The sequence below is a fragment of the Neovison vison genome, chromosome 6, assembly GCF_020171115.1.
Source record: "Neovison vison isolate M4711 chromosome 6, ASM_NN_V1, whole genome shotgun sequence".
Taxonomy (NCBI): Eukaryota; Metazoa; Chordata; class Mammalia; order Carnivora; family Mustelidae; genus Neogale; species Neogale vison.
Window position 1 is genome coordinate 59386756 of NC_058096.1, and position 27012 is coordinate 59413767.

Genomic DNA, 27012 nt, shown 5'->3' on the forward strand with positions numbered 1-27012 from the left:
GGGCGGGCTTAGGCCGCTTCTTCCCTCCTTCCGGAAGCGTAACACTGACCGCGCCTGCGCAATGGGTACCAGGTTCGCTCTTTCCCAGTCGGGACGTTATTGGGCTTTTTGTTCCGGAATAGGAGGCTGGGGGGCAGAGGCTTTTTCTCCTCTCTTTCCTTCCTATAGCTTCCCCAACTATGGACCCTAAATGCTGCTGCTTCTGCGGAGCTACACTTTTACTGCCTCAGCTCTAGGATGTGCGCTCTTCCACTAAAAACCCTTCGAACGGACAGAGGTAACCTCGCCCAGCTGGCAAACAAGTGCGCGTGCGTCTGAGGGGAGGGCGCGCGCTGCTCGAGATTCCTACTGCGCATGTGTTACAAGGAGATTTTTCCCCCCCCCCCGTCACCCCTATTCTCCCGACTGTAGAGGGAAACCTGCCTTCCTCGTGTAGGGGAGGTACCTCTTTGACCTCTACGCTTGCGCGCAGGTGGGCTGTCCGTGTTGACGTCTCAAGCCTGCCTGTCCCCAATGTCCAGGCCCTGTGCACCATCCCTGCGGTGGGAGCCTTTGAAGAAGTTACCCAGCCTTGAGTTTAGTTTCCTCGACAAATCAAAAGACGACCTTAGAGGCATTGATTTCTAGGTTCTTTTACCTTTTAGCACTGGTTCAAGTACAAATTCACAGCACTGCTTCGAATATTTCCACTTGGCTCATTATTGTAACGAAATATTTCCTAGCAAGCCCTTTTCCCACTTTGTAGAAAAGAGCTGCTTACTGAGGAGAACAATAGAAATCTGAAATTCTCTTCGTCTAGAGCAAAGTTGCTAATAGGAATGGAAGTTAAATTGTTTTTTGCAAAATTCTGCAGTCCCAAAATGTCAGTTGCTTTTGGCAGCATTTATAATAATTTATAAAACGGCATTTATAATCCGGCACTACCTTTTCTGACTTTTTTTTTTTTAAGATTTTATTTATTTATTTAACAGAGAGAGAGGGAGAGAGAGAGAGAGAAAGACAGTGAGAGAGGGAACACAAGCAAGAGGAGTGGGAGAGGGAGAAACAGGGGAGCCTGATGCAGAACTGAATCCCAGGACCTTGGGATCATGACCTGAGCCGAAGGCAGATGCTTAAGAACTGCACCCAGGCGCCCCGCCCCTGCCTTTTCTGTCTTCTAGAATTTCCCCTTCTATCAATTTCTGACTTTAATTTTTTCCGCATAGTTTCTCTTCTTCTCAATTTTCTTGGTTTTGATATAACCGTAGCCAGACATCTACCTAATTTCTGTTCTTCACTAATCAGGGTATTTGTGCTATGCTTTATCTGCCTTCAGCGTTGCTCACGGATATGTTCTTTTCTTTAAGGCAATTAAAAAACAGTGGAATGGAAAGCAAGTGCTGTGGTCATCCCATGTTCTGCTCCTTGTCAACCATGTATACATTCCTGCTAGGCACCATATTCATTGCTTTAAGCTCAAGTCGAATCCTGCTGGTAAAATATTCAGCCAATGAAGGTAAGTTAAGCCTCGGAATATATGGAGCACTTGTAGCTAATTACACATTACATCTCCTGTCTTTGGTCTCCTTGTGTGTAAAATAGAGATCATATACTTTCAAGTACTCTGCTTCATGTAAACAATAAAATATGTTTAAATTTGATTCTGTAACCTTTCATTCCTTAGCAAGAAAAATGTTTTTTTGCTGAGTGAAATTTGGATTAATGAAGTACAGCGTTGAACCGTTTAGAGAACAGATCATAACCTCTGACTGTAGCTTTAATCAACAGATATCTCAGTCTGTAGCGGTATGTGTAATTTTAACTTAGTTCGAAATAGGAGCATATATTTGGTCACTTCGCATTTGTGAGGTACTGTCTTAATTACTATACTAGTGTGGGAGTAGAGATTATTAGCTTTGAAATTTTTAGCTCAAGAAGTCTTCTGGGTTGTTTTGTTTTGTTTTTTGTTTGTTTGTTTGGTGTTTTTTTTGTTTTTTTTGTTTTTGTTTTTTTTGAGAGAGAGCTTGTATGTGCACAGTGTGGGGGAGGAGGCAGAGAGCGGGGAAAGAGACTCTTAAGTGGTCTCCATGTGTGGTGCAGAGCCCAATGCAGGGCTTGTTCTCAAGACCCTGAGATCATGAGCTGAGCTGAAATGAAGAGTCAGACACTTAACCAACTGAACCGCCCAGGTGCCTCTTCTGTTTGTTTGTTTGTTTTAATGTAGTAATTTGTATTTATATACACAGTTTAATTCTACAAAGCTATATTGACAATCTTTCTCTAGTTATTGAGGATGCATAAAGTCATGACATCACCACCCTTAATGGTTTGCTTGTGGAGTCCGATGTATATATAAGTCTTTGCTTTGGTTAACATTTATCTCTTGGGCACTTAGGCCAAGTATTAAGTAGCAGTGCTCAAAGTGTGTAAAACATAGACATTCTAAAAAACTGGGTTTATTAGGAGAGCTGTCCGTGTGCAAGATCATGACAGTATGGTAGGATATGTGCAGTTCTTTTTTTTTTTTTTTTTTGAAAGATTTCATTTATCTATTTGACAGAGGTCACAAGTAGTCAGAGAGACAGGAAGGGAAGCAGGCTCCTGGCCAAGCAGAGGGCCCGATGCGGGGCTCGATCCCAGGACCCTGGGATCATGACCTGAGCCAAAGGCAGAGGCTTCAATCCACTGAGCCACCCAAGCGCCCTGGATATGTGCAGTTCTATACCAAAGATGCAGGGATAGTTTAGATTAGGAAGTGATATATTCTTTCTGGGAGAGGATCATACGGAGTGCAGAGGGATCAGGGAACACTCCCTGATAAGGTGAACTTAATCCATAAGAGGACTGGTGGACACGGGTGTTTAAAACAGAAGCAGCGATCCATAAAAATGAATAGACACATTAAAAAAGAAAGCAGGATGAATTGTGAGAACACATACTTAAGAATTACTGAGCAAAAAGTTTAAGGACTTGGAGGAGGGGTCAAGGGGTGCTTAACCAGAGGGAAATGTTATGATCAGATACTTAAGGACTTCATATGCCATGCTAAGGAGCTGGGACTTTAACTTTGTTCTTAGGTCTGAGAGTCTGGAGGATAGGGAATGCCTGAGAAATTACAAACAAAAGGAGAGAGAATGTTATGGTAGCTGGATAGAGGATGGACTTGGGAAGAGACTGGAAGCAGAGTAGCCAGTTGGGGTTATTGTAAATTCGAGCCACAGATGAAGTCTAACCAAGACTTTGGAGGTAATAATAAAGAGAGGATAGATTCAGAAAATATTCTAAACATAGAAAAGACAGGGCTCAGAGAATGTACTGAATGTGGAGACTAAAGAACATGAAATACTGTATAGCTCAGAGGTTTCTGGTTTGGGGTGCCAAATAGGTTGATCGTGCTCTCAGCTCAGATGGAAGCTATTAGTAGGAAGAAGCAGTATGGACAGAATTCATAAAGATTATGGAGTTTCAGTTTCAGTTCCATGAGGCCAGGAGCTATGTCCTTGTTCACTGCAGAATATTGCAGAATATTGCAGAACAAGGACATAGCACATCACATATGTGAAGGAAATACCAATTAAATTTATAAATAAGAGGTAGTTATTTATGTGAATATGTTTAGTGAGCATTAAATGTTCCAGAATACAGATTTGGAGACATTAATATTAAATTGACATTCAAAACCATAAGAGCAGAGGGCTCATTCAGGGTGAGCGTGCAGAAGGAGAAAATAAGAGCTAAGGCTAGAACTACCAGGAATGCCAACATTTAAGAGCCATGCTGATGCTCAGTTGTTAAGAAAGAATCATTAGAGAAATAAGGAAACTGAATGCACATGACTTACAGAAGGAAAGGAAATGATTTGGAGATGAAGGAAATAGTATCATTATAATAAGATAGGGATTAAAGCATGCCCTTTGGAATTAGTAGTTAGAAGATGTTTGATAATCTGAGAGACTAGGTAGTTTGAATAATATGATAGGATAAGAAACCAGATTGCTTGGGAATAAGACCTGAATGGAAAGTGGGTAAAATGGAGATAATGAATATTGATGCTATTTTGGGAAAGAAGGAGAAAGTATGGTGCAGGGGTAGGATCTTACATTTTGGTTTTTTTGGATGGGACAGTTTGAGCATATTTACAGGCCAAGGAGAGGAGGCCAGTTAATAGAAGACATAGGAAAATACTTATTGGAGCAAAGTTCCTGAAGAGAAAGGAAAGTTTTAAAGGGGAGAACAGGTCATAGTGGGATCATGGCCCCTTTCTTTGGACTAAAGGGAGCCCAGTCAGGATGGATGTAGTGTAAATAAGGTGTATGAGTGAGGGCAGAAAGGAAGTGCAAGGAGGCCAAATATGATGCTGAGTCACAGTTGGGGATTTGCCATGACAGAAATATAATTTAAAAATAAATAAAAGCCAAAGTGAGTTCTAGAGCAGTGGCAAGAATTTGAGAGTTGTAATCTAAAGGCCTCTCCCCAGTTCTTGGGTGTGCATGTTTGCTTGTGTGTATCATAGTGATCAGTGCAAAGTATCATTAGCAGATAGTAAAGTGTGATTTCAGCCTTTATGCTTAGAAAAGGGAGGAGAAGTTTTCATTAGGTTTTGAAGGATTGAGAAAGTTTAACAGGTAAGTACTAAAGTCAGGTGAACATTTATTAAGTGCAGGTAAGTCAGGTGAGCATTTATTAAATGCAGAATACCTGCCAGTTATATGAAGATGACTAATGTGGGCCCTTTCTCATAAGAAGTTTACATTCTAAGGTAAGACTTACACAGAAGAAGTAACTATAATACTGTGAAATAAGTACTGTTATGAGGGTTTATAGGTAGTGCAGCAGGATCTGAGATGAACAAAGAATTGACTATGGTTAGGTTGAGAAGGTCAAGGGAAACCACAGAAAAAAGCAAAAAGGTGTTTTGGATAGAAAGAATGTTGAGCTGGCATTTTTCTTCTGTACTTGGCCAGTTTTGGTTTTTCATATAATGACTAAGGGAAACAAGCAAATGTTTCAAAAGGGGGGAAAATTCAGTCCTTCAAATAGGACCTAATAAGGTTTATGTTTGTCCTTGGCAAAATTGTACAGCAAGTTGTTTGTCAGCATTTGGAAGGTAACAGCTAAGGTAACAGCTGAAGTAACAGCTAAGACCAAGGCATACTGACCTAACCTCATTTCCTAATTAAGTTGATTTAGAAGTTAAGATACATCTTCCCAGCTTGTCAGTGGGTTTGGATTATGTCAGACATTTCCTTCCAGCTCTAGAGGTAGCCAGAGCCCTGGGCACTTGCCTCTTGGCTCTAATAGCTTCCTTCTTTTACCCCAATGTATCATTTATCCCAGAGTGCCAAACAAATACTGTTTTCTGTTCGTGCCATGATGTGAAACAGAGGGGAATGCTGTAAGGGAGTATCACAGACAGTGTACCTTGATTCTAGCAGACAGGTTACACAAGAGGAAACATAGCTGGGTCCTAATTCAGCCAGATTAATCTATGGCTTTTGATGAGTCAAGCCCTGAGTGCTAATTAGCAGTCAGTTTAGAAGCCCATCTTTTTTTTTTTTTTTTTTAAAGATTTTATTTATTTATTTGACAGAGAGAGAGAGATCACAAGTAGACAGAGAGGCAGGCAGAGAGAGAGGGAGGGAAGCAGGCTCCCTGCTGAGCAGAGAGCCCGATGCGGGACTCGATCCCAGGACCCTGAGATCATGACCCGAGCCTAAGGCAGGGGCCCAACCCACGGAGCCACCCAGGTGCCCTAGAAGCCCATCTTTAATGCTGTATCCTGAAGCCATCTTTGCCGATAGCCTTAACGTCCTCCACATATTTATCAGCAACTTAGAGAAAACATCAGAAGGCTGTTTATCAGACTCAAGAATAATAAAACACTGAGTGCAGTGGGGATAGCTAATAACATTAAATGAACAGATTGAAAAATTCAAGAGAGAACAAAGCCAACTGGATGAAGTTTAATATAAACAGTATTAAAATCCAACTTTTAAGTTTAAAAATAGCTGTAAATTATTAACTGTATATAACCATTATGTAGAACAAAATTTGTAGTTAAAAAAATGTCTGTTACATTTCAGAAAACAAGTATGATTATCTTCCAACTACCGTGAATGTGTGCTCAGAGTTGGTGAAGCTAGTTTTCTGCGTGCTTGTGTCATTCTGGGTTGTAAAGAAAGGTGAGTCTTGAAGTGGTACTCTATACTTGTTAAAAATCACAGAATCAAAACACTTCAGAACCAGAAAGAACATTTGATGTCATTTAGTCTAGCCCACTAATTTTATATATGAGGACACTAATATACAAACGTAAGTATGATTACCCATGTTCTGCAAGTGAAGAAACAGGCCAAAGGAGAAAACGTTATGTGTGGTAGGTAGGAGGGGGCAGGGCCAGGGCTCAAGCCCATGTTTGCCTTGTGTCTTGGCCATCACTCTGCCTTGTTACTTGTTCCTTTGTTGGGTCACACAGTGAGTTAGTGTTTATTCAAATTCAGGGTTTTCTAAATCACTGCTGTCTGATTTGGTACTTAGTACATTGCCAAAACAGTCCCCATTTTCTACAGGGGAGGTGGTATAGTGGATTGAGTCAGGGAGACTATATTCTGGGTCAGATTATTTTAACTTCTCTGACTTCCAGCTTCATCAGTTATCGAGCAGATACTCATCCCTTCTTCACACCTGAAGCAGCTGGCCTTCTGTGGCTCTTTGTATGTATTAGGTATTCATTCTCCACCTTAGTTCCCCAGTTCTTGAGCCTTATGGCTTTGTTCTTTGATCTGCCATGACATGTGAGGTAAGCGTAGAATTTAAAGTATTAAAGGTCTTTTCCAGGAAGATTTCTTTTTATTCTAAAAAGTTTCAATTTGTGCAGAGTTTCTAGTTGTTGGAATACATCTCTTAATCTCATGAAATTTATGCATTATTTACAGGGCTTATACTTAAATTGTTTTCTCTTTTTGCATGTTATTTTACATTCTCTTGTTATGGCACCTTCCTAAGTTTTTGGAGATCTGGTGATGGGATCATTACTCATATAAGGATTAGTAAAATTTAATTTTCTCTACTCCCCTATTATAAATTTTCACCTAGTATCTTTTTTTTTTCTGATCCCCCCTGGGGGAAAAATAATCCCAGCATAAATGCTAGATTTTTTTTCTCTGTATTCTCACATCTTTCTCTCTCTCGACTTTAGGTCTCATAATAGTAAGAGAAACCTTGAGTATCCTGAGATGTTTCAAGTTAACAGGAATTAGGTATTCCTAAGGGTGTTGCTGATTGTCAGTGATGAGGCATGGTGGTTGGTGGGTTGAAGAAAGAGAGACAATGCTGAAATCCTATATTGCCTTTGATTTCTTAAGGCTAATAGTCACTGATGAAAGCAAGTTCATAAAGCCTCTTTCAAAGAATTGTATCAGTAATCAAATACAACTTAGTTTGTCTAAAAATATAGGCATTCTCATCAAGATCCTTTGTTTATTACTGTCTTTCTTTCTTTTGAAGACCATCAAAGTAGAAACTTGAGATGTGCTCCCTGGAAGGAATTCTCTAATTTCATGAAGTGGTCCATTCCTGCCTTTCTTTATTTCCTGGATAATTTGATCGTCTTCTATGTCATTTCCTACCTTCAGCCTGTAAGTAAATATGATAGAAAATAGCGTTGGAAAAATACAAAGAAATGAATCCCAGAACTAATATTTTTTATCATTTTCATTGTCAGTGTTAGTTTCTCTTTGCCCCCCAGTGGTTTTCCTGAGATTGGACCCGAATCATCTGAATATGGAATTACCAATCTGCCTGCCACATTCTCTCACTCTTAAAGATTGCTGTAGAAAACTGTGCTGACTAGCAGGAGTTGCTCACTGGCCAGTGAATATGGAGCCATCTCTCTGTTTGTAACCTTAGTCTGCCTGTTTGCTGAGCCATCCTGTGGTCACCAACCTCTGTTAACTTCAGCATTCACTATCTCCAAACAGATTTCCATTACTGACTCAGAAAATCATATACTCAGAGCCCTATTCTTTCCTATACCCGCTTTAATGTACTATATGCATTTTTTGTATGATCTTTTTTTTTTTTTTTTCATATTAGTCCTATCATTTAACCAACAAGTAGAAAACAGGAATTTGATTCTTTTGCACAATTTAGAAGCTGTTTAATTAGGCAACCCCCAACTACTGTGTCAGTTGCCCATCTGTGAAATAGAGTAACGTTACCATACTAACTCTAAGATTGGCAGGAACCTGGGCCAGGTGATCCCCTGAAATTCCTTTCAGCTGCGTCATCCGTGTCATTAGCAAGTGTTTTGAATGCTAGTTTGTGTTCTGTCTTACATTCTTCCTGGTTGTTTTTCAGATCTAAGAATTCTCATACCCAGGAACATAATTATTTGTATCAATGAGTACATAGTATTGTATTTTATTGAGCTTAGCTTCAAACTTATATCCCTTTTCTCTGTCCTCCATATGAAAGCAAGATTGCAGCTTCCTTGTTCTTCTAGTTTATTGCTTTGCTCTTCCTTCCTGATTGTGCACAACCATAAATATTACAAAATCAGTTCACATGGCATATTCTGTATATTGCTGTGCCCCAAGTCTAGTTGGAAAGAATTAAATAGAGATGCTTGGAAGTTTTGGGGCAAAGAGCTCTGGTGTTTTGTTTATTCTGTGCTCTTGCATGGAAAGCTGTTTCAGAATTTATCAGGGCAGCCAGGTGCTTGGTTAGGGATCTGCACCATAACTGTAATTAATCAGAGCCACTGACTGTTCCCTCTTACCAGCCATTTACTTTCCTCAGCAACTCTTACTCTTCTCCTACCAGGGGTTCATAAACATTCGTCTCCAGAGGACACTGAGAAATCCTTAAAACAGCGCTTTCCATAAAAAATTCAGTAGAAAAAAGACTAATATATTTTTGCATTTGTTCTATTAGATTTTTTTAAATTAATTTTTTATTGGTTTTTATTGGATTTATTCTTATTTCTTTAATTCACCTACATGTTAGCTGTGTTTGCTGGTTATATAAGACTACTGAAAAATACTCCTTGGAGTTCAGTCATCCTAAACTGACAGCAAGGAAAAAAGCAGAGTGAAGTAAACAAGTAAGATTTGTTTTTAAAAGTCGTTAATATTGTGAGATCCAGTCATGGGGAGCAATGATGAAGTTTCGTACCTTCTGAGCCAAAATATATACATGTTCAGATTAATATTCTTGCCTGTGAATATGACTGAATTCATGAGAAGAGACTTTTATGAAATCTGGCTAACACATTTCTAAGTGTTGAAAACAATGTGAATAAATGAAAGGACAGTCAAATTCAAGTTTGGTATTGAATCACTGGTCCTGAGTCACTGCAGTTGAGCCAGGAGAACTGATTGAATTCTTAGAATAGTAAAGATGCTTAAAAATCTATACTTCAATTTTCTTACTGTATAAAGGGGCCTAACAGTACATGCCTTCCCTCCACCCCTGGAAATAGTGTGAAAAGTCTCTAAAGCATTTGAAGAGCTAAACAGTATGCTACATAGGCAAGGTAGCTGTTATTTCTAGACCTGAACATTTAGAGTTTCTAAGCATTTCCAGATCTGCATATACGGATTGTTTACAGAGGCATTTGCTGAATTTAAGCACGTTTTCAAAGCCTATACAATAATTTGGTCATATCTGCATACATTTAACAACCAATAAAAATGGAATTTTATCCTCTAGTGAAATAGCTGCCCTAATAACCCCTCAGGTTTTTTTTACCAAAAAGCTTTTTTTGTCAGGTGAACCAGTGAGCTGGGAGATTTCTGAGGTCACTACTTTGTTTGGATTGTAACTCTATCTTCTCCTTCTTTCCAGGCCATGGCTGTTATCTTCTCAAATTTTAGCATTATAACAACAGCTCTTCTATTCAGGATAGTGCTGAAGTAAGTAACTTGCTCTGAAAGCATATATCATACTTTAAAATGGCACAGCCTTATTTCAGATGATATACCCAGAGCACTGAGCCCTCTGAATCCCAGGGCCGGGATTTTATTCCTAACTGCCTTTGTTTTTTGGACAAATTGTTTAACCCATCCAAAAAGCAGCTCCAGTACTGCTGGCCCATCTAAATCTTTGCAACTAGATACATGAAAAGATTTTTCTTAGCATCTCAAAAAAAAAAAAAAAGATAATTAACCCGCTTATTTTAATTTTTAGTGCCAAATTAAAGAATTCATGAGCTTTTTTTTTTTCCCCAGAATCTCTGTACTTTACTAGGGAACCAAGAAGTTCCTAAATATTGTTAATGCATTTGTTATTTGTAGTTTTGAGAGGATGAAGAGTGGCAAATTCCTTATTAAACTGTTTGAAACGAGTACATGATTTAAGCTCTGATTGGCAGAGGATTTGCATGTGGAATCTAGTCAAAATTACAATTAATAAGAATGATAGATTTTTAAATTTTGAAAAATGCTGTCACCAGTGTTTCCTTTCTCCAGGAAGATCTTTGAATAAAATAAACATTTGTAAGTAAACAGACTCTGCTGCCTAGCAAAGACCAGACTGTTCTAAGGTGTAATGGGATCTGGGTATTAACTCCAGTTTGTTACTTGATGATGATAAAAATAAAATTAACTTCTTGTTATATTTGTTGTGATTTTCTTTTTTCTTTTGCATTCACTTCCCCTTTTAATTTCTTATTTCTCAATGTGCCATGTCATAGTATGTGCTTTCATAATTTACGTGTACAACAGGGTGAGTGGCTTAGTACATAGGCACTCAGTAAATATTTGTTGAATCCATGGTGGGTTCAGTACATTAATTATATGGAGTTCTTGAAAGACTTTCTATTACCCTGAGGAAAGCCTTCAATTTAACAGCTCATGTGAGAGATGAGGAAAAAGAACATGAACATTACATTTGGTCCAGGTTAAAAGTTAGAGTGCACTGAAATTTGCTTTTGTATCAGGTTCTTCATTTGGTTTATGAGTTGTGACAATAATTTAACTAGCAAGTTAAAGAATGCTAATTCCAAAAATGTTTTGAAGTCTTTAAAATCAACGTAAAAGTTACTTTATAGGATAAAAAATTGGCTTCTGAGAAATTTTATATAAACAGTAATATCTTTATATTGATTTCTGGGTAAAATTGGAGGTACATGTCCACAGAGGAATAAAATTTTCCCTGCCACATAATAAAAGTTTCATTATTTGATAAGGGAGTCTCACAAAGGGTCTCAAAAACAAGTTTTTTATTTTTAAGTAAATTTTTTTTTCCTGTGAAATGACATTTATGGCTACACATGGTATTCTACTTACATAATACAATACATAGGTATTGTGTCAAAATTACATCAAGTTAAAATTGAATTTGCGAATGCAAAAATGTATAAAATATATATTGCCAGGCTTGGAATTGGCCCATAGCTCTAGTTGTGCCCTTAATTGTGTATGGTATTTTTTTTATTTTTGTTTGTTCATCTGTTTTAATTTACTCCAAAGCATGAGCTGTGGCGCAGAGGTCGAGCTGAGGGACCACTCAGAAAGGCCATAGCCAGGGCTGGCCTGACGGGTTTGCAGGGGACAGGGCAGGTAAGCTTTCAGCTGGACAGTGAGAAGATAACCGAGTAAGGACTCATTAGGGCAAAGGGCTGGTCCAAGGGCCAACCTGAGGGCCTTTCCCCTAACTAGACTTACTCCCACAACAACAACACCAGGAGGCAGGAGTTACTGTCCCTCTTCATCAGTAGAGTCATCCCAAGCTGAGTCAGCCCACAGCACAGAGCTACCAGCATTTAGGTGGCTTTGACCAGAGGGGAGGGAGCATGTGGGGCAGCAGGGTTAGAGGCAGAGAGACCAACCCAAAGTGAACTGCCCCTGTCAGGGGTGGAGAGAGAGCTAGCATGTGGGCAGAGATGGCCCTCTTAAAAGTTTTAAGCACTTAACTATTTGTATTAAGAAAGTTAGCTCTTAGTGTAACCAAATCTAAATCTAATTACACTGTAAACATAAAATGTTTGTTTTTAATACTATTAATTATAACATTATGCTGTTGCTAGTTTTAATAATAACTAATGTTACGAACTAAAATTCCAAAAAACCTTTTCACTAATTTTACCTCTTAATAATCAGAGCAGTAATATTCTTAGACATGTATTTGCTTTGTTGTTAGTATCCCTCTGTTTTGAATCCTTCAAGGTTAATTAAACAGACAATGAAATCACTGTTTGTATTGCTTTTGCAGACACTAATTTAGTTCCTGGAGGGGGTTTTAATTTGACTGATTCACAAATCAGCACTGGAGCTACTCTTAATATTGCTAAAAGAATATATCTACTACTGTCTTAATGAGAATGTCTTCCAAGTACTGTATTATTTATTACATTTTTCTTTTTTTAAATTGTGTATTTTTTATTACATTTTAAGTCAATTTTGTTCTATTTTGATCTTTTTGTCATTGGTGGCTTATGTTGTTTGGTGTTCCGTATTCAGTCTACTCTTTGTGAACCATTTAACGTTCTTTTGCCGTTCGTTAGCAATAAAATTTTGACCCAGGAGTAGCAGCTTGAGTCTTACTACATATTCTTAATGTGTTTGCCATAAATAACTCATTTTACATTTAGAATTTTTAAAATTTAAATTCAGTTAATTAACATATAGTGCATTATTAGTTTCAGAGGTAGAGTTCAAGTTGTATATAATACCCAGTGCTCATTATATCATGTACTCTCCTTAATGTCCATTACCCTGTTAGGCCATCCCCCCAACCCCCTGCATTTAGAATATTAAAACTGTGTCTTATACTTGATTCTAGCAGAGCCATCAAATACCTTTCTCATACAGATAAAGAGTATAAAACTACACAGGTAAGAAAAAAAGTCCAGTGACTAAAGCAAGAATTAGTTGGAAGTATTTGAAAGTGGTAAAAAGAAAAATAGCACCAATCAAATGCCTTACTGGATGTTTTAGAGAAACCCCATGTGAATGTGTAGATTCGTTTTTCGAACTGTAGCCACTGGTCCACAGTGGAAACTGGTGGCAGACATCATGCCTCAGAGCTTTACTGGTTTGCTCTTAAGGCTTGGCAAATTTGTATTATCTTGTTTAATTAGATTTTAGGAAAAGTAGTCTCAACCTGAACATAGAGATCTGGGGGCAAAAGATAACCAAACTAGCACTTTTATCTAAAAAATGTGTATAAATTTCTCTGATATCTTCAAAAGGAAGCTGTTGAGAAAAAAACAATCAGTGAAAAACATTTTTGGCACATGAGGGTGTCTTAGAAGAAAAAAAGTGCGCCTCACTGGTACAAGCATTTCTTCAGAATCATTCACTTGATAATTCTTTTTTATAATTTCCTGTTATAAATATGCCACTGGTCACTTTCTGTGTAACTAAAAAATGTTTTATGTACAATTTTTTTTTAAGTCCTGTGTCTTTCCGCTTAATTTTATTTTCATGTCCTGCTCTGTTTTACTACCACAAAGTATGGTAGAGATGCTTTTAATCTGATGCAATTTGGACTTCATTGTTACTGGGAAAACTCAGAGTGGTGAATCATTTTAAAGAAAAACCCATACTTTAAACAGCTTAAGATGTGTAAATGTCCATTCACCAGTGTTTTGAAGAGCTCAGGCCTTTCCTTTGAAATGTGTGGGATTTGCTGATGAGAAGTTTTTTTTTTTTGACTTTGTTCTTGAAGCTACATTCATTATGCATCATGCTTGCTTTCTGATTTTAGTTTCTTAAAGTAGAGTTAGTTCTTAAAAATACTTTTAAAGTAGATTATTATAGATTTTTGTTATTTATTTCCTAATCTTATAATTAGCTCCTCTGTACCCAGTTTGAATAATTTGCCTTTAATTAATCTTCCAAAGCATTCAACTTTTCATAAAAAAGCAACCCTTTTCTTTTGCTCATAATTTGTCATTTATGTAATCATTAAATATCTAATTACAATAATGAAGTCACCTGGCAAACACACAGTTAGGAACAGAGACTCTTTGTGAGCAAGAATTCATTTGGAAGCAGAAGCCCTCAGGTAGAGTGTCCTTCTAGCGGTAAGCGTTCAGCTCTGATCCGCAGTCCAAATGATTTGTTTACTGGGGCAGTAGAGAGATCAGTTAGGTGAATTTCTACTGTTGTATTCATGAAACTGTGAGAAGCAAACTCATGCACAGTCATTTATAAGAGCACCTATCCTCAGCTGACTTTATGGGATAATTTATTTAGCTTTATTTTCTTTGCTGAAAATCTACCATTTCCAGCCTAACCCCTTAATAACATTTACCTTCTAGAACATTACCTTGAATGAGCAATATTTTCAGTGGTACCGATTAACTTGTTTAAGGGTTTGTTTAATTAGGCTCTTTTTTTCTCAATGTAAATGGAAAAACTATAGCTGTTGGGATTGAAAACTTTTAAAGGAATTATAGATTATATTATATAGAATTAAAATATATATTTGCCTTGATGTCCAATATTGGTTATATAATGATTTTTATAAATAGGGCATATACTTTTCATCTGTCTTTTCTGAGTCCAATCAATTTACTTTCTACCACTTGCTGTGTACCATCTACACCTTTAGAAATTTATGAGATTAGTACACAGTTTCTGACTTTGTGGTTTAGGGCTATGCTAGAGTCATAACTAAGTGCTAGATCTGGATATTTTAAAGTACATACATGAGAAGACATGATAGTGTGCACATGTGTGCTGCTGTCTAGGCTGGTCTGTGCACATATCAGTTTCAATTAATGAAGCTCTATGGAAGCATTGGTGAAATCAGACACCTCTTCCTATGTATGCACCTTGGGAATTCATTATACTTGAACATTGTACTTAAGAGGCACATAGGTCCAAAAGGAAGACATTCAAACCATGGCTCAGATCCTTTCCTCTCCTCTTTTCCTTTCCTTCTCCTTTCTTCCCCTCCCCTCCCCCCTTCCTCCCTCCCTCCTTCTCTCTCTCTCTCTTTCTTTCTTTCTTGATTTCATTTGAGAGAGAGAGAAAGGGAGAGCACAGAGAGGGAGAAACAGACTCCTGCTGCACAGAGAGCCGGATGCAGGACCAGATCCCAGGACCCCAGGACCAGATCACAACCTGAGCCTAAGGCAGCCATTTAACTGACTGAGTCACATAGGCTCTCCACCTTCCTTGCTCTTTCATAAATATGTGACCTTAGGGAAGTCTGTTAACCTCTCAGAGCACTGTTTCCTTCCTTACAAGAGAAACTGACCCATAGTAGGTGTCCAGTAAATGCTCCAAAGTTCTTGTAAATTCCATTTCTTACCTGTTGCTTTACACTTCTTTATTTGTTTATATGTCTGTGTGTGTGTGTGCGTGTGTGCATGTGTGTTCCCTCTTCATCTAACTAATTGATCTTTAAACTTGAAGATTCTGTTCCCCTTCAGATCTCCATATTTACCCCAACCTGAATCAGCTGCCCCTCGCCTTAGTCAGCATTGTACATTCTTACTGCCTTTGTATAGTCTCCTCCCTCTCCCCGGGTATATTGGCAAATGCCATTTCACATGGCAAATGTCAGTTTATTTTTCATCTTTCACCTCGAGTGAAAACAATATCTGTTCAAACAACAATTCTTTGAAACAATATCTGACTCCACTTACAGACTCAAGGTTTCCTTCCCCAGTTGTTCTGTGTATCACCTGTCACACATTATGTTTTGCATTGTTTAGTTTCAAGGCTCTTCCCTTATTAAAGTGTAAAATCGTTGGAGATGGAGATCAAGTCTTATCTCCCAGGCTCATAGTATACTGGTACACTGTAGCTGCTTATTTAAATGTCTGTTGAACTGAAAGAATCCACAAAATAGATTGACAATAAAGCATGCCTTCTTTTCTTTTTAATATTACTCTCTTTTTTTAAATTAACATGTAATGTATTATTTGTTTCAGGGGTACACGTTTGTGATTTCAGTCTTAATTCACAGTGCTCACCATAGCACATACCCTTCCCAATGTCCATCACCCAGCCATCCCATCTCCCCACTCCCCTGCACTCCAGCATCCCTCAGTTTATTTCTTGAGTTGAGGAGTCTCTTATGGTTTGTCTCCTTCTCTGGTTTTATCTTGTTTCATTTTTCCTTCCCTTCCCCTATGATTCCTCTGTCTTGTTTCTCAAATTCCTTGTGTCAGTGAGATCATGTGATATTGTCTTTCTCTGATTGACTTACTTCACTTAGCATAATACCCTCTAGTTCCATCCACATCATTGCAAATGGGAAGATTTTGTGGTTTTTGATGGCTGCATAGTATTCCATTGTGTGTGTGTGTGTGTACCTACATACACACCACATCTTCTTTATCCATTCATCTGTTGATGGACATCTGGGCTCTTTCCATAGTTTGGCTATTATGGACATTGCTGCTATAAACATTGGGGAACACGTGCCCCTTCAGATCACTACATTTGTATTTTTGGGGTAAATACCCTCTAGTGCAATTGCTGGGTCATAGAGTAGCTCTATTTTCATACAAGTTTGTGGTTAGGCAAAATAAGTAAAGAAATAAAGCATTGTTAAGACTTCATAAACTGAGACTACTAAATTTTTTTTTCCTTACTGTCCCAAACAGTAGTTTACTATAAAATTTTTTATGATTAGGCCACAGATCTAGGAGCAGGCTCCCTCCTTAAATCTTTTTTTGGGTCATGAACACCTTTGAAATTTGACAGCTTTGAAGGGTCTTGTGTGATTGGTGTGGGCAGGGCCGAGAATTCACCTATATAGAAGATTCCTACTGCAAGGATTCATGGATTTCTAAAGCTCCAAATTGAGGAAATCAAGTCGAGACTCTCTGCCATACTTACTTCATAGCAAAGTAAAAATCATTGTTACAAAGGTCTGATCAGTTCTGGAGGTAAAAATATTTAGTTAAATCTAAAGTTAAAAGGAAACTTAACAATGAGAAATGACTGGCGTTAAGGGACAATCTATTACAAAGGTGAATAAAAATATCACACTTAAGATGCAGAGACACCAACAGGTTTCCTTTGAACTTGAATTGGGAATGCTGGCAAAAACTAGGCACAGTTTATTCTACCAAGTACTTAAGTATCTGCATTTTCAGTAGAAACAGTTGCTGTGGGAAAGGAGTTGGGGGGGAGCAGTAGTAAAATCTTGTTTTTCCTCTGAACAGGAGGCATCTAAACTGGATACAATGGGCTTCCCTCCTGATTCTGTTCTTGTCTATTGTGGCCCTCACTGCTGGGACTGAAACTTCACAGCATAACCTGCCGGGACATGGATTTCATCACGATGCCTTCTTCAGCCCATCCAATGCCTGCCTCCTTTTCAGAAGTGAGTGCCCCAGCACAGGCAACTGCACAGCAAAGGCATGGACTTTCCCTGAAGCTAAATGGAACACCACAGCCATGGTTTTCAGTCACATCCATCTCGGCTTGGGCCATGTGCTTATTATAGTCCAGTGTTTTATTTCTTCAATGGCCAATATCTATAATGAAAAGATATTGAAGGAAGGGAGCCAGCTGTCTGAAAGCATCTTCATACAGAACAGCAAACTCTATTTCTTTGGCATTCTTTTTAATGGACTGACACTGGGCCTTCAGAGCAGTAACCGTGATCAGATTAAGAACTGCGGGGTGTTCTATGGCCACAATGTGTTTTCAGTTGCTCTCATTTTTGTGACTGCATTCCAGGGTCTCTCAGTGGCTTTTATTCTCAAGTTCCTGGATAACATGTTCCACGTCTTGATGGCCCAGGTCACCACTGTCATCATCACAACAGTGTCTGTCCTGGTCTTTGACTTCAGGCCCTCCCTGCAGTTTTTCTTAGAAGCACCCTCAGTTCTTCTCTCCATATTTATTTACAAAGCCAGCAAGCCTCCAGGTCTGGAGTACACACCTAGGCAAGAAAGAGTCCGGGATCTAAGCGGCAGTCTCTGGGAGCGCTCCAGTGGGGTAAGTTTGTCAGGATACTGCCTTTTTCCTGTTCTTCCTGAATTCAGCACACGGTTATACAAGAAAAGAAATTGGTCACTTGCTCATTTTTCAAGGGATGTTTTGGATTTCTATGACTTTTAAAAATTATTCAACAAACGTTCACTGGACTTAGGTGTGCAAGGGCTTGTGAGAATGCTGTAAGGGTCAAGAAAAAGTATAAATCACAGTCTTGAGGACTTTATGTGTTAGTTGTATCTTAGAATGTTCTAGTGCCACAGAGCTGGGAGATGTGCCACAGGTTATCTTCTCCAGTCTTTATAGGTTGGCAGATGAATAAACAGAGTCAGACTAAGTGGATTATAGATGGTACATTAAAAAAAAAAAACTATACTAAACCCATGAGGCCTGACTCCTAGTCCATAAGAAAAGTTGGTTTTTGACATTAGTTGCATCTTGTTAAATCTAAGTGAAAGTCCTGCCTCCTTGATTTTCCCTGGGTTATTCATGAACCTCAATGTGTCAGAAGGGCAGGCCTTATCTTGTTAAGGTGATTTTCAAAAGGATCTTCATAAGTAAGAGAAAAATATCTTCTAGTATTCTGCCAGTTGCCTATAATTCTTCTAGGAAGATCTGTCAGTCATGGTATTAGCAGATTAATAATGGTCTTTTGGAGATTGAAGTCAGGAGTTAAGTATATGTTTAAAGGGCGAAATAAATTTACAGTTTTTATGAACACACAAAATATTGAGTACTTCACAAAATGAACATTTTACTCTCTGGGAAAATAATCTCTTGCCTATTAGTTCGTGGTGGAGCTTTCATCAGTATAATGTCTCTGAAGTAGTGACATAACAGACTCTTAAGATGAAAAAATTAGAAGGGTGGGTCCCAAATGCCCTGACCTCAGCCAGAGTACAGTTTCAAAAGTCTTGTATTCTTTTCCAATGGTCCAATAACACCGTTTGCCTTACTTTTTAGGTAAAATTTACCAATTTTAGGTAAGGGCCTAGTTCATACTTATTTCTCCAACCACTAGTTATTTCCCTTCAAGACCAGCAGAGGGTGCTCCATACTGCGTTCCGGTTGTTAGTTTTGAAATTCAAGTACTGAGATGCAGGTAGATCTTTTGTGATCTCATTATGTGTCTAAAATTAGCTTTCCAAGAACATAAGTATTTATCTAATTTCATTTGACTAGGTTATAGTCATGGTTTAATGAAATAAACTAGTAATAATAATAAATAAATAGTAATCATTACAAATGCTACATTCCTAGTATTTTAAGTAATTACTGATTTCATATTTCTTTTTAGGATGGGGAAGAACTGGAAAGACTTACCAAACCAAAAAGTGATATTGAGTCAGATGAAGATACTTTCTAATTGGTATCCAAATGACTGGCAGCTCTCAAAAACCTTATTTTCTCATTTTCAGCATGTGTCATATTTATCTTTTCACTTTGATAAACAAGAACATTTCTAAAGCATAATACTCTTTGCATATATCTAACCATTCCCTAAACAGTTCCATCCAAGGCTTAGAGTACCCAAAGGCTAAAATGTTCTACGGAACTGACATGGGAGTAATAGTATGGAGACTGCATTAATGGTACTTGGTAAGTCGACAAGACACATTCCCAAGTTATTTTCCTTGTCTTCCAAGGTTCCAAAAAACTTGCAATAATCACTTTGGCTGTACCCTATAAATACACAAATAGTGATCAGTTTGCCATATATTAATAATTATGTAATTTCATTCTGCATGCTAAAGTCTTCCTGTATGTATTATTATAAATATCACCTAGGTTGTCCCTTGAATTCTGAAGCCCTGGAAATACTCACTTTGCAGTTAAAAAGCAGTGTGACTCTTTCTGAAAAGTTTGGTGGAAGGATCTTACCATCTGGACCAACACTGATTTGAGGGCAGTGTAGTTTGTACCAAATGTTTTTCCAAAGAAGCAATTTTTCAGAAACAAAATGTTAGAATTTTTATTTTTAGAAATTCGTAGGGAATTTGAATTTAGTGATTATCTTTTGATGTTTTTCTACACAAGTAAGCTTCAGTTTACATAAAAGTTGGTTCCCAATTACCACAATTCTCACTTGGATTTTAAATCACTTTAAAGAAGCCATGGTGGATTTTTTCCTTCCTCGGTTTGGCCTCATTACTCTTGGATTATTAGATTTTAGAGAACCAATGAACCATTTCATTATATTAGTTATTAATTATGACTTATATAACTTGTTATATATATTACTGTCATACCCTATACCTAGGAATTGAGACATTGGCTTCAGAATCATAACAGACTATCAGTAAGACTGATGCCTGAGAGTTCCTTTTAAAAGGGTCACTTTGCAAACAAATGACTTTCACTGAAATGTGAATGGTATTACTCAGAAACAAGGAAACATCTTAATAAATAAAGTACTACCGTAATAATATTGACAGTACAAGTGCATGATATTTTTTGAGATATTTTTGCATGCAGCTAATTGAATGTGAGGTAGATAAGTCAGGTGATAGATACTGTAAAAGTGAGAAAACAGAAGTGACTTGCCCAAGGTCATGCAGCTGGATGGTGATAGGACAAGCCTAGCTCATAGGCCCGCATGTTTACAGAGCATTACACTGTAGATGTGAACTTTAAGGTGTTATTTTCATGCAGTCTGTACATCTCTTCTTTCTCCTAATTTTCATGCAATGAACATGTGATAATACTGTGAATAATCCATCTGTGATATCTGGAATAATATGGCAGGCAAGAATTGGTGAAAATGTATAAATAAAATAATTATTAAACCTGTGCCTTGAGTTTTCACTGTCATGTGAGGTGGGACATGGAGTTCTTTTCATTTTCATCTCAAAAAATGAAGTGAGGCAAGAAATCCAAACAAATTGTAAAACTTTTTTTTTTCCATAGATCTTGACTTCTGAGAATAGCAAAACTGAGAATTCATCTTATCATAGGTGTACCTCTCCATGTTGTGAACAAGGGAGATTATGTCATTATGGCTATTCATTTTAAAGGTAAGGAAATCAGGTATAGAAAGACCTCACTTCGGGGCATCTGGGTGGCTCAGTGGGTTAAGCCTCTGCATTTGACTCAGGTCATGATCTCAGGGTCCTGGGATGGAGCCCTGCATCGGGCTCTCTGCTCAGCGGGGAGTCTGCTTCCCCCCCCCCCCCCCCGCCTGCCTCTCCGTCTACTTGTGATCTCTCTCTCTCTCTCTGTCAAATAAATAAAATCTTAAAAAAATAAAGACCTCACTTTTAGAAAATACATAAATATACCTACCTTGTGGAATAGAAAAAATTACAACAATATCATTGACAAAGGTATTGCCTACATTAAATACATTACATTAAATAGGAGATTTCACCAGTTCACAGAGCTTGATTTTCTTACAACAACTTTATTTGTAATTATAGCTTTACTTGCATTAACTGACCGATTAATAGGATAAAGAAGGATGGAACTAAGATGTGAAGTTCCAGTGTGGATGCACTGTAGTACTTTGTGGGCACTAATGGTTTAAAAGGAGAATCACTGGAAGGTGAGAGGTCCAGAAACCATAGCTTATCGTCCCAAGTGCTCTTGGTGCCAAGTGTATAATCTGGGGAGAAGAGTAATTGTCACGTGGAAAAAGTAGTCTTTCCTACTCTAAAGAACCAAATTATAGTGAAATTAATAGGGTGACGGTTATTCTTATAAGCAAGATGCTCCTAATAAACGATCCTTTTCAACAGTAGAAAAGGTCCTGAAGAGTGGTGGGGAGTAGTGGTGAGTTCTCGATCGCTGAAGATCGAGATTGTACCATCAAGATGTTTTAGAAGATATTCTTTCATTGGTATAGAAGCTGACCTAAATGATTTCTGGAGTCCCTTCCTGTTTTTCACTGCTCTTCTAAGCAGTTATGACCTACAACTGATGTGGTGAATCTGCTAGCTTCATAATTTCTGTATAGCCTTTGGTTGGACCACAAGTGTGGCCTCCAGTGACCTGATTCCAGCTCTGTCATGGTCCCCGGGACCAAACTTAGGTCCCACAGTGTGCCTAATCCTGAGGCGTAGCAGGACGTGGATGCTGCCTACAGAGGGTAAGATGGCCTAGACCTAGGATCCCAAATCCTTGGCCAACTGTGTCCTGCTTCTGTAGGTTTTCATGGTCCACAAGCAGAGGAGACTCCCAGCCAGATTCCTTTGTTTACAGCTCTAAGGCTCGCCTCTCCATCCCCATGTGGATGTTCTGTTGCATGTTAGTCCCATTGCAGCCTAATCTAGCTGGACTTGACTGGGGAGCTGCAGGGAATCCCTGCACTTTTGCGAACAGCCCAACAGGCTTGACATGACACAATTCAGGTCCTCCTTGGCTCCTTTCCTTTCAGTAAGTCCTGATATTTCCCACCAACTCTTACCACTCCACTGTGGAGAAGAGACAGAGAAAGCCAAACTCAAAGGAAAGACAGTGGCTTTCCTTCTCTAACACTTAAAGCTGACTTTATGAAATGGAATAATATTCCTCTTTTAAGAGAAAAAAAAAGTGTTTTCCTCACAGATCTCAGTGCTGGCCTTTTTCTCCTTCACTGTTATTTAAACTCATCAAACATGATATGAAGTACAAACTTCCTTGCTTATAGTTTTTATATGAAAACCAAAACACATTTGCAAATTAGAATAGAAATACAGCTATAAAAGCAATTAACTTCTGATTCAAATACGAATATAGTGAGCATGTGTTGTTTTGCTCAAATAAAATCACAATAAATCCCTTAACAGACCTGCAGAACATTTGCCCTCGCTATTTTATGTGCTTTAAGCACCATCCTGTCTCTGCCAAGATGACTGAAACTTGCTGACATTGCTAGTAATGCATTTAATCCTGCTGGGATTTATCAGCCCACGTCCCTGACAATCCCATACGGATGTGGTGTGGGTCAAGCTGCCAACTCCCACTGGCCTTGGTGCCTGGGAAAGATTTTTAAAACATCAGCTTTATGTGTTCCCTAAAGTTCTGAAAGAACTCTCCAATAAAATTACCAAGGCTTGGTACTTTTTGAGTCCCCTTTTCCCCCTAGAACATTCTCTACTTATTCCTCGTCCTCCTCTGGGTCCTCTCTGTCACTTCGATTTTGCTAAAAAATCATCCAGATATTCAAATTTATTTGTGAAGGAATTTTTGAATCATTCTCAAAGTTATTTTAATTTCTTCTGTTACTATAATTCTATTTTCTTAATGCTGTGTATGAACAGTTTCTCTATTCCTTTTAAAATAAGTTAATAAGCAGTTTCTGGTTTTTATTTTATTGGCCTTTTGTGTTCCATTTTTCTAAGATTTGTCTTATGTTCTTTTCCCATCTTATGTACTTGAAATACGTTTGTTTTCTTTCTTGTTTGTTAATGAACATTTTTGTAACCAGTAGAAATGTTTCCTGGAGTCAAGCCAATCCCCAAAGACTTTAAAATATGATGGTATCACTATTTTCTAACTAATCTGTTTTGAGTCAAAGACTGTGATATTGAGGCTTTTATTCATACTTTTGTTAATTTCTGCTTTTCATACACCTGATTAGAAAATGAGATTTTATTCTTTCTGTTGTTTGCATATTTTTATTGCATAATTTGTCATTTGGGTGGTCCTTTAATATGCAATAAATTTTTTGAGAAAATTGATATTGGTTTGACATTTTGAACCATTTTGAACCATTGGTTTGACATTTTGAGTCTGAAAGTTCCTTGTGATATTTGACACTTATTCTACTTAACTTTCTAATCTGTTTCATCACCAGTAATTACTTTTACATTTAAAAAACCAAATTTAGAACCTTATTTATAGATTTATCAATTTGAAAAATTAAAATACAGTCATTGACTCCTTTCACCCAGTTTTTCCTAATAAACTTGAGAATTTTATCCTGGTCTGCTATATGGTATTTTGTCTACTCTAAGACTCCTCTATGTTTTCACATTACCATCTCTGTAACTGGAATGCCTTAAGCAATGGTAGGTTAAAATAGCTACTGTCTTGTGGCCTAATGATGAAGTTGTCTTTGCTTGCATGTGCAGGCGTTTGGTGTGACTGGACAAAGTTTCAGTCAACAAGCCACTTTAAAACCATTTGAAGAGACGGGTGCCTGGGTGGCTCAGTCGGTTTGGTATCAACACTTGATTTTAACTAAGGTCATGATCTCAGTGTTGTGAGAGCAAGCCTGGTGTAGGGCTCTGTGCTGGGCGTGGAGCTCATTAAGATTCTCTCTCTCCCTCTGCAACCCCCCGCGCCCCCTAAAAAGAAAAATCAAACCATTTGAGGAGAGGCTAAGAGTCCTGGTTGTTGTCTGAAAAATCTTCCAATGAGACCTCCTGGTAAGATCAGGAACATGCCAGGATCACATTTTACAAAATGGGTATCAATAGCTTGAAAGTTTTTGAAAACCCTGGAGACAGAGAAACTGAAGAAATCCTACATCATCATCATCAGTTCTTTCAAGGGCCCAGAGAACTCTGGAAAACCTCAAACATCTGTAGCTCTCTGTCAGAAAGTGACTTAAAAGATTTTAGGCTCAAAATGGGAAGATGTTTTAGAAATAGCTTAATTAATTTATTTAAGTTTCAGTTTCCCTTTTTATGTAACCAGAAAATTGTACATATGTCTTTAGGAGCTCTTTAAAGAAATGTAAAGTAAAAATTCTAAGTCATGAAAAGTAATATGTTTCATTGACAGTGTGTTCTCTTGTGGGGCATAAAATAGTGATTGATTCCTTTTGAAATTAAGGTCATAGGCATGGTGAAATTTGGAAGTTCATTCAAATTTTTTTTTTTAAGATTTTTTATTTATTTGACATGGATCACAAGCAGGCAGAGAGGCAGGCAGAGAGGCAGGCAAAGAGAGAGAGGAAGGGAAGCAGGCTCCCTGCTGAGCAGAGAACCTGATGTGGGGCTCAATCTCAGGACTCTGGGATCATGACCTGAGCTGAAGGCAGAGGCTTAACCCACTGAGCCACGCAGGCGCCCCCATTCAATTTTTGTTGTTGTTGTTTTGTACCTTTTGTTTCAACAATTAGTATTCCCAATTATCACAGCTAATTAAGCTTAATTTGTTCATGACATAATTTCCTCATTCATAACTTTTTAATGCTAAGTTATCTCTCAGCTGGAAGCTGCCACGAAATAGATTTTTCTCTTCTGAAAGGCCTTTTGACTGATACACTCCCTGAGGTTTGGGTTGTTTATTTCTTTTAGCATCTAGCAATTATTTACTAACAGCACTTTTTCTAGTCACATTGCTCAAATAAGAATTACATTTTTTAATTACTTTCTATACTCATTTAACATAAATAGCATCTTATCTGGAAAATATTTGAGTCACCCTTTTTTACTATCAGAAATCTCTTTTTTATCATTTAGTGTTGCAAGAAGTTAAATGTTTCTTTCGCTGCTATTTTATTGTGTGTGGATGTGTGTTTGTGTATTTTTTCTTCCTTTTATAGGTGAGCTGTTTTCTAAGCCTAAGTGATTGAATGCCTGTTGCATGGGTCCTTTCTTTAAGGTTTCTGTGTACTCATTTTTAAACTAAGTTTAACACTCTGAGTCAAATATTTGCCACAAAATGGCATAGGTAGAATTCGCTCTTTACCTGCATTCTAGGAAGCCAGGACTGTAGAAAATTATAATGAGGGAATTTTGTAGATGATACTTTCCTTCTATATTGGTTGAAACTTCTGCTTTTAGGGCCAGATCCACAAATACGGGGGCAAACAGTCTCCTATCTGTGAGAAGGAGGTGTCATTTGAGTTCTGGCTTATTCCTCTGTGGTAGGTGGTACGTCCTGCTTTGGTTAAGAAGTCAGGTTAAGCAAAGTACCTTGAAAGTAGCACATAAATTGTCCCTACAGCTGTGAAATTCAATGCTAGAATTTTTATATCATATACTTCTATATCATATAATATTTTACATATTATATTTAATACCCTATTTACATCTACTATGCTATATAAAATGCTATATTTTTTATATTTTATATATACACATATATGTATACAAATACGGACTTAAATATCTATAGACACATGCATACATACATATACACATACGCACACCACCCTGCAAAGATTTCCCAAGTTCCTATCTTTGAAAGGACTCACCAGACTCCACAGAGTACACTCACTTTTATTTAAAGGCCAAGGATACAGTGCAATAAGAAAAGGAGAGCGTAGACATTGGTGGTCCAAGAGAGAGCTCATGACTACGCTCTGCAGGGTTCTCATCTGTTCATACAGCCCGCTCTGTCTCCACTGTCTCCTGCCTAAACTGCCAGGATCTGTGTGAGGAATCTTGACTTTGGGAAGCTCAAAGCAGGATTTTCCAGGATTTTTATGCTTCGCTGGCCATGTAATCAGCTGGATTTATTCAATCCTTAGGCCAGTTGGAAACCATCATTAAAGAAACTGACCCTAGGGATTACCAGAGTAGTTCCAGACTTTAAAGAGCACATCATAAATCCCACTCCTGTAATCTTGGCTGCGGGTCAAAAACCAGACATCCTTATCTCCCCAGAGATAAAGATGAAGCATTTCTAAGCCTCTCTGTAAACCAGCTCTGTTCTCCATTTATACACCCTCACCTCCAAACCTCCTTCCTCCAATTAGGAAGCTAGGTGAGTCAGAAGGGGCACATTAGGAGGACACAGCCATGTCGCCTATCTTTGGCCTCTCAGACAGCTAGCTGACCCTTGCGTGGGCAATGGACTACAAGTGTATTCCTTATCTTTCCTCCTGCCATGTTTTCCCAAGTTCAGTATAGTAAATAGGTATGCATAACTCAAAGTTTATGCTGTAAGAGTAAAGCCATTCTCTAGTTTCGATTTTGATGAAGTTTTCGCCTATAAATTCACTACTTTTTATTCATTTTGGTTATCTCAGGGAATGTGTGGTGTTTACGAATGAATTAATGCTGCCATCTTCTATAGATAACTTCATATCTAGACAACTTCTAAAATGCGGGAGAGGGAAGAAGTTCCCAGGAGAAGCAGTGCTTGCACTGTGAGTATCCAAAGCCCTTGACCATGGTGACATGGAGTCAATATAAGGCACTTGCTCACATCATGTGGAGCTTGAGAGGAAGAACAATTTATAAATCTAGGC

The 27012-nt window shown here is 38.1% G+C and overlaps 1 protein-coding gene across 4 annotated transcripts; it reads left to right on the plus strand.

Annotated features, from left to right (window-relative positions):
- Nucleotides 1-62: 62 nt before the first annotated feature.
- Nucleotides 63-26878, plus strand: SLC35A5 (solute carrier family 35 member A5). 4 transcript variants are annotated; one of them, XR_006384973.1, is made up of 9 exons: nucleotides 63-277; nucleotides 1347-1495; nucleotides 6063-6161; nucleotides 7486-7616; nucleotides 9826-9893; nucleotides 17111-17891; nucleotides 19186-19487; nucleotides 20796-20902; nucleotides 26791-26878. XR_006384973.1 is itself a non-coding variant. In XM_044251385.1 (7 exons), exons 2-7 carry the CDS (start codon nucleotides 1366-1368, stop codon nucleotides 19252-19254), a joined length of 1278 nt encoding a protein of 425 aa, XP_044107320.1. In that variant the 5' UTR covers nucleotides 63-277; nucleotides 1347-1365; the 3' UTR covers nucleotides 19255-20678. The 4 variants fall into 4 exon arrangements, 2 of the variants coding, with proteins under 2 accessions (XP_044107320.1, XP_044107322.1); XR_006384972.1 differs by lacking the exon at nucleotides 26791-26878 and adding an exon at nucleotides 21305-21375; XM_044251385.1 differs by lacking the exons at nucleotides 20796-20902; nucleotides 26791-26878 and having other exon boundaries at nucleotides 19186-20678.
- The last annotated feature ends 134 nt before the right edge of the window (nucleotides 26879-27012 follow it).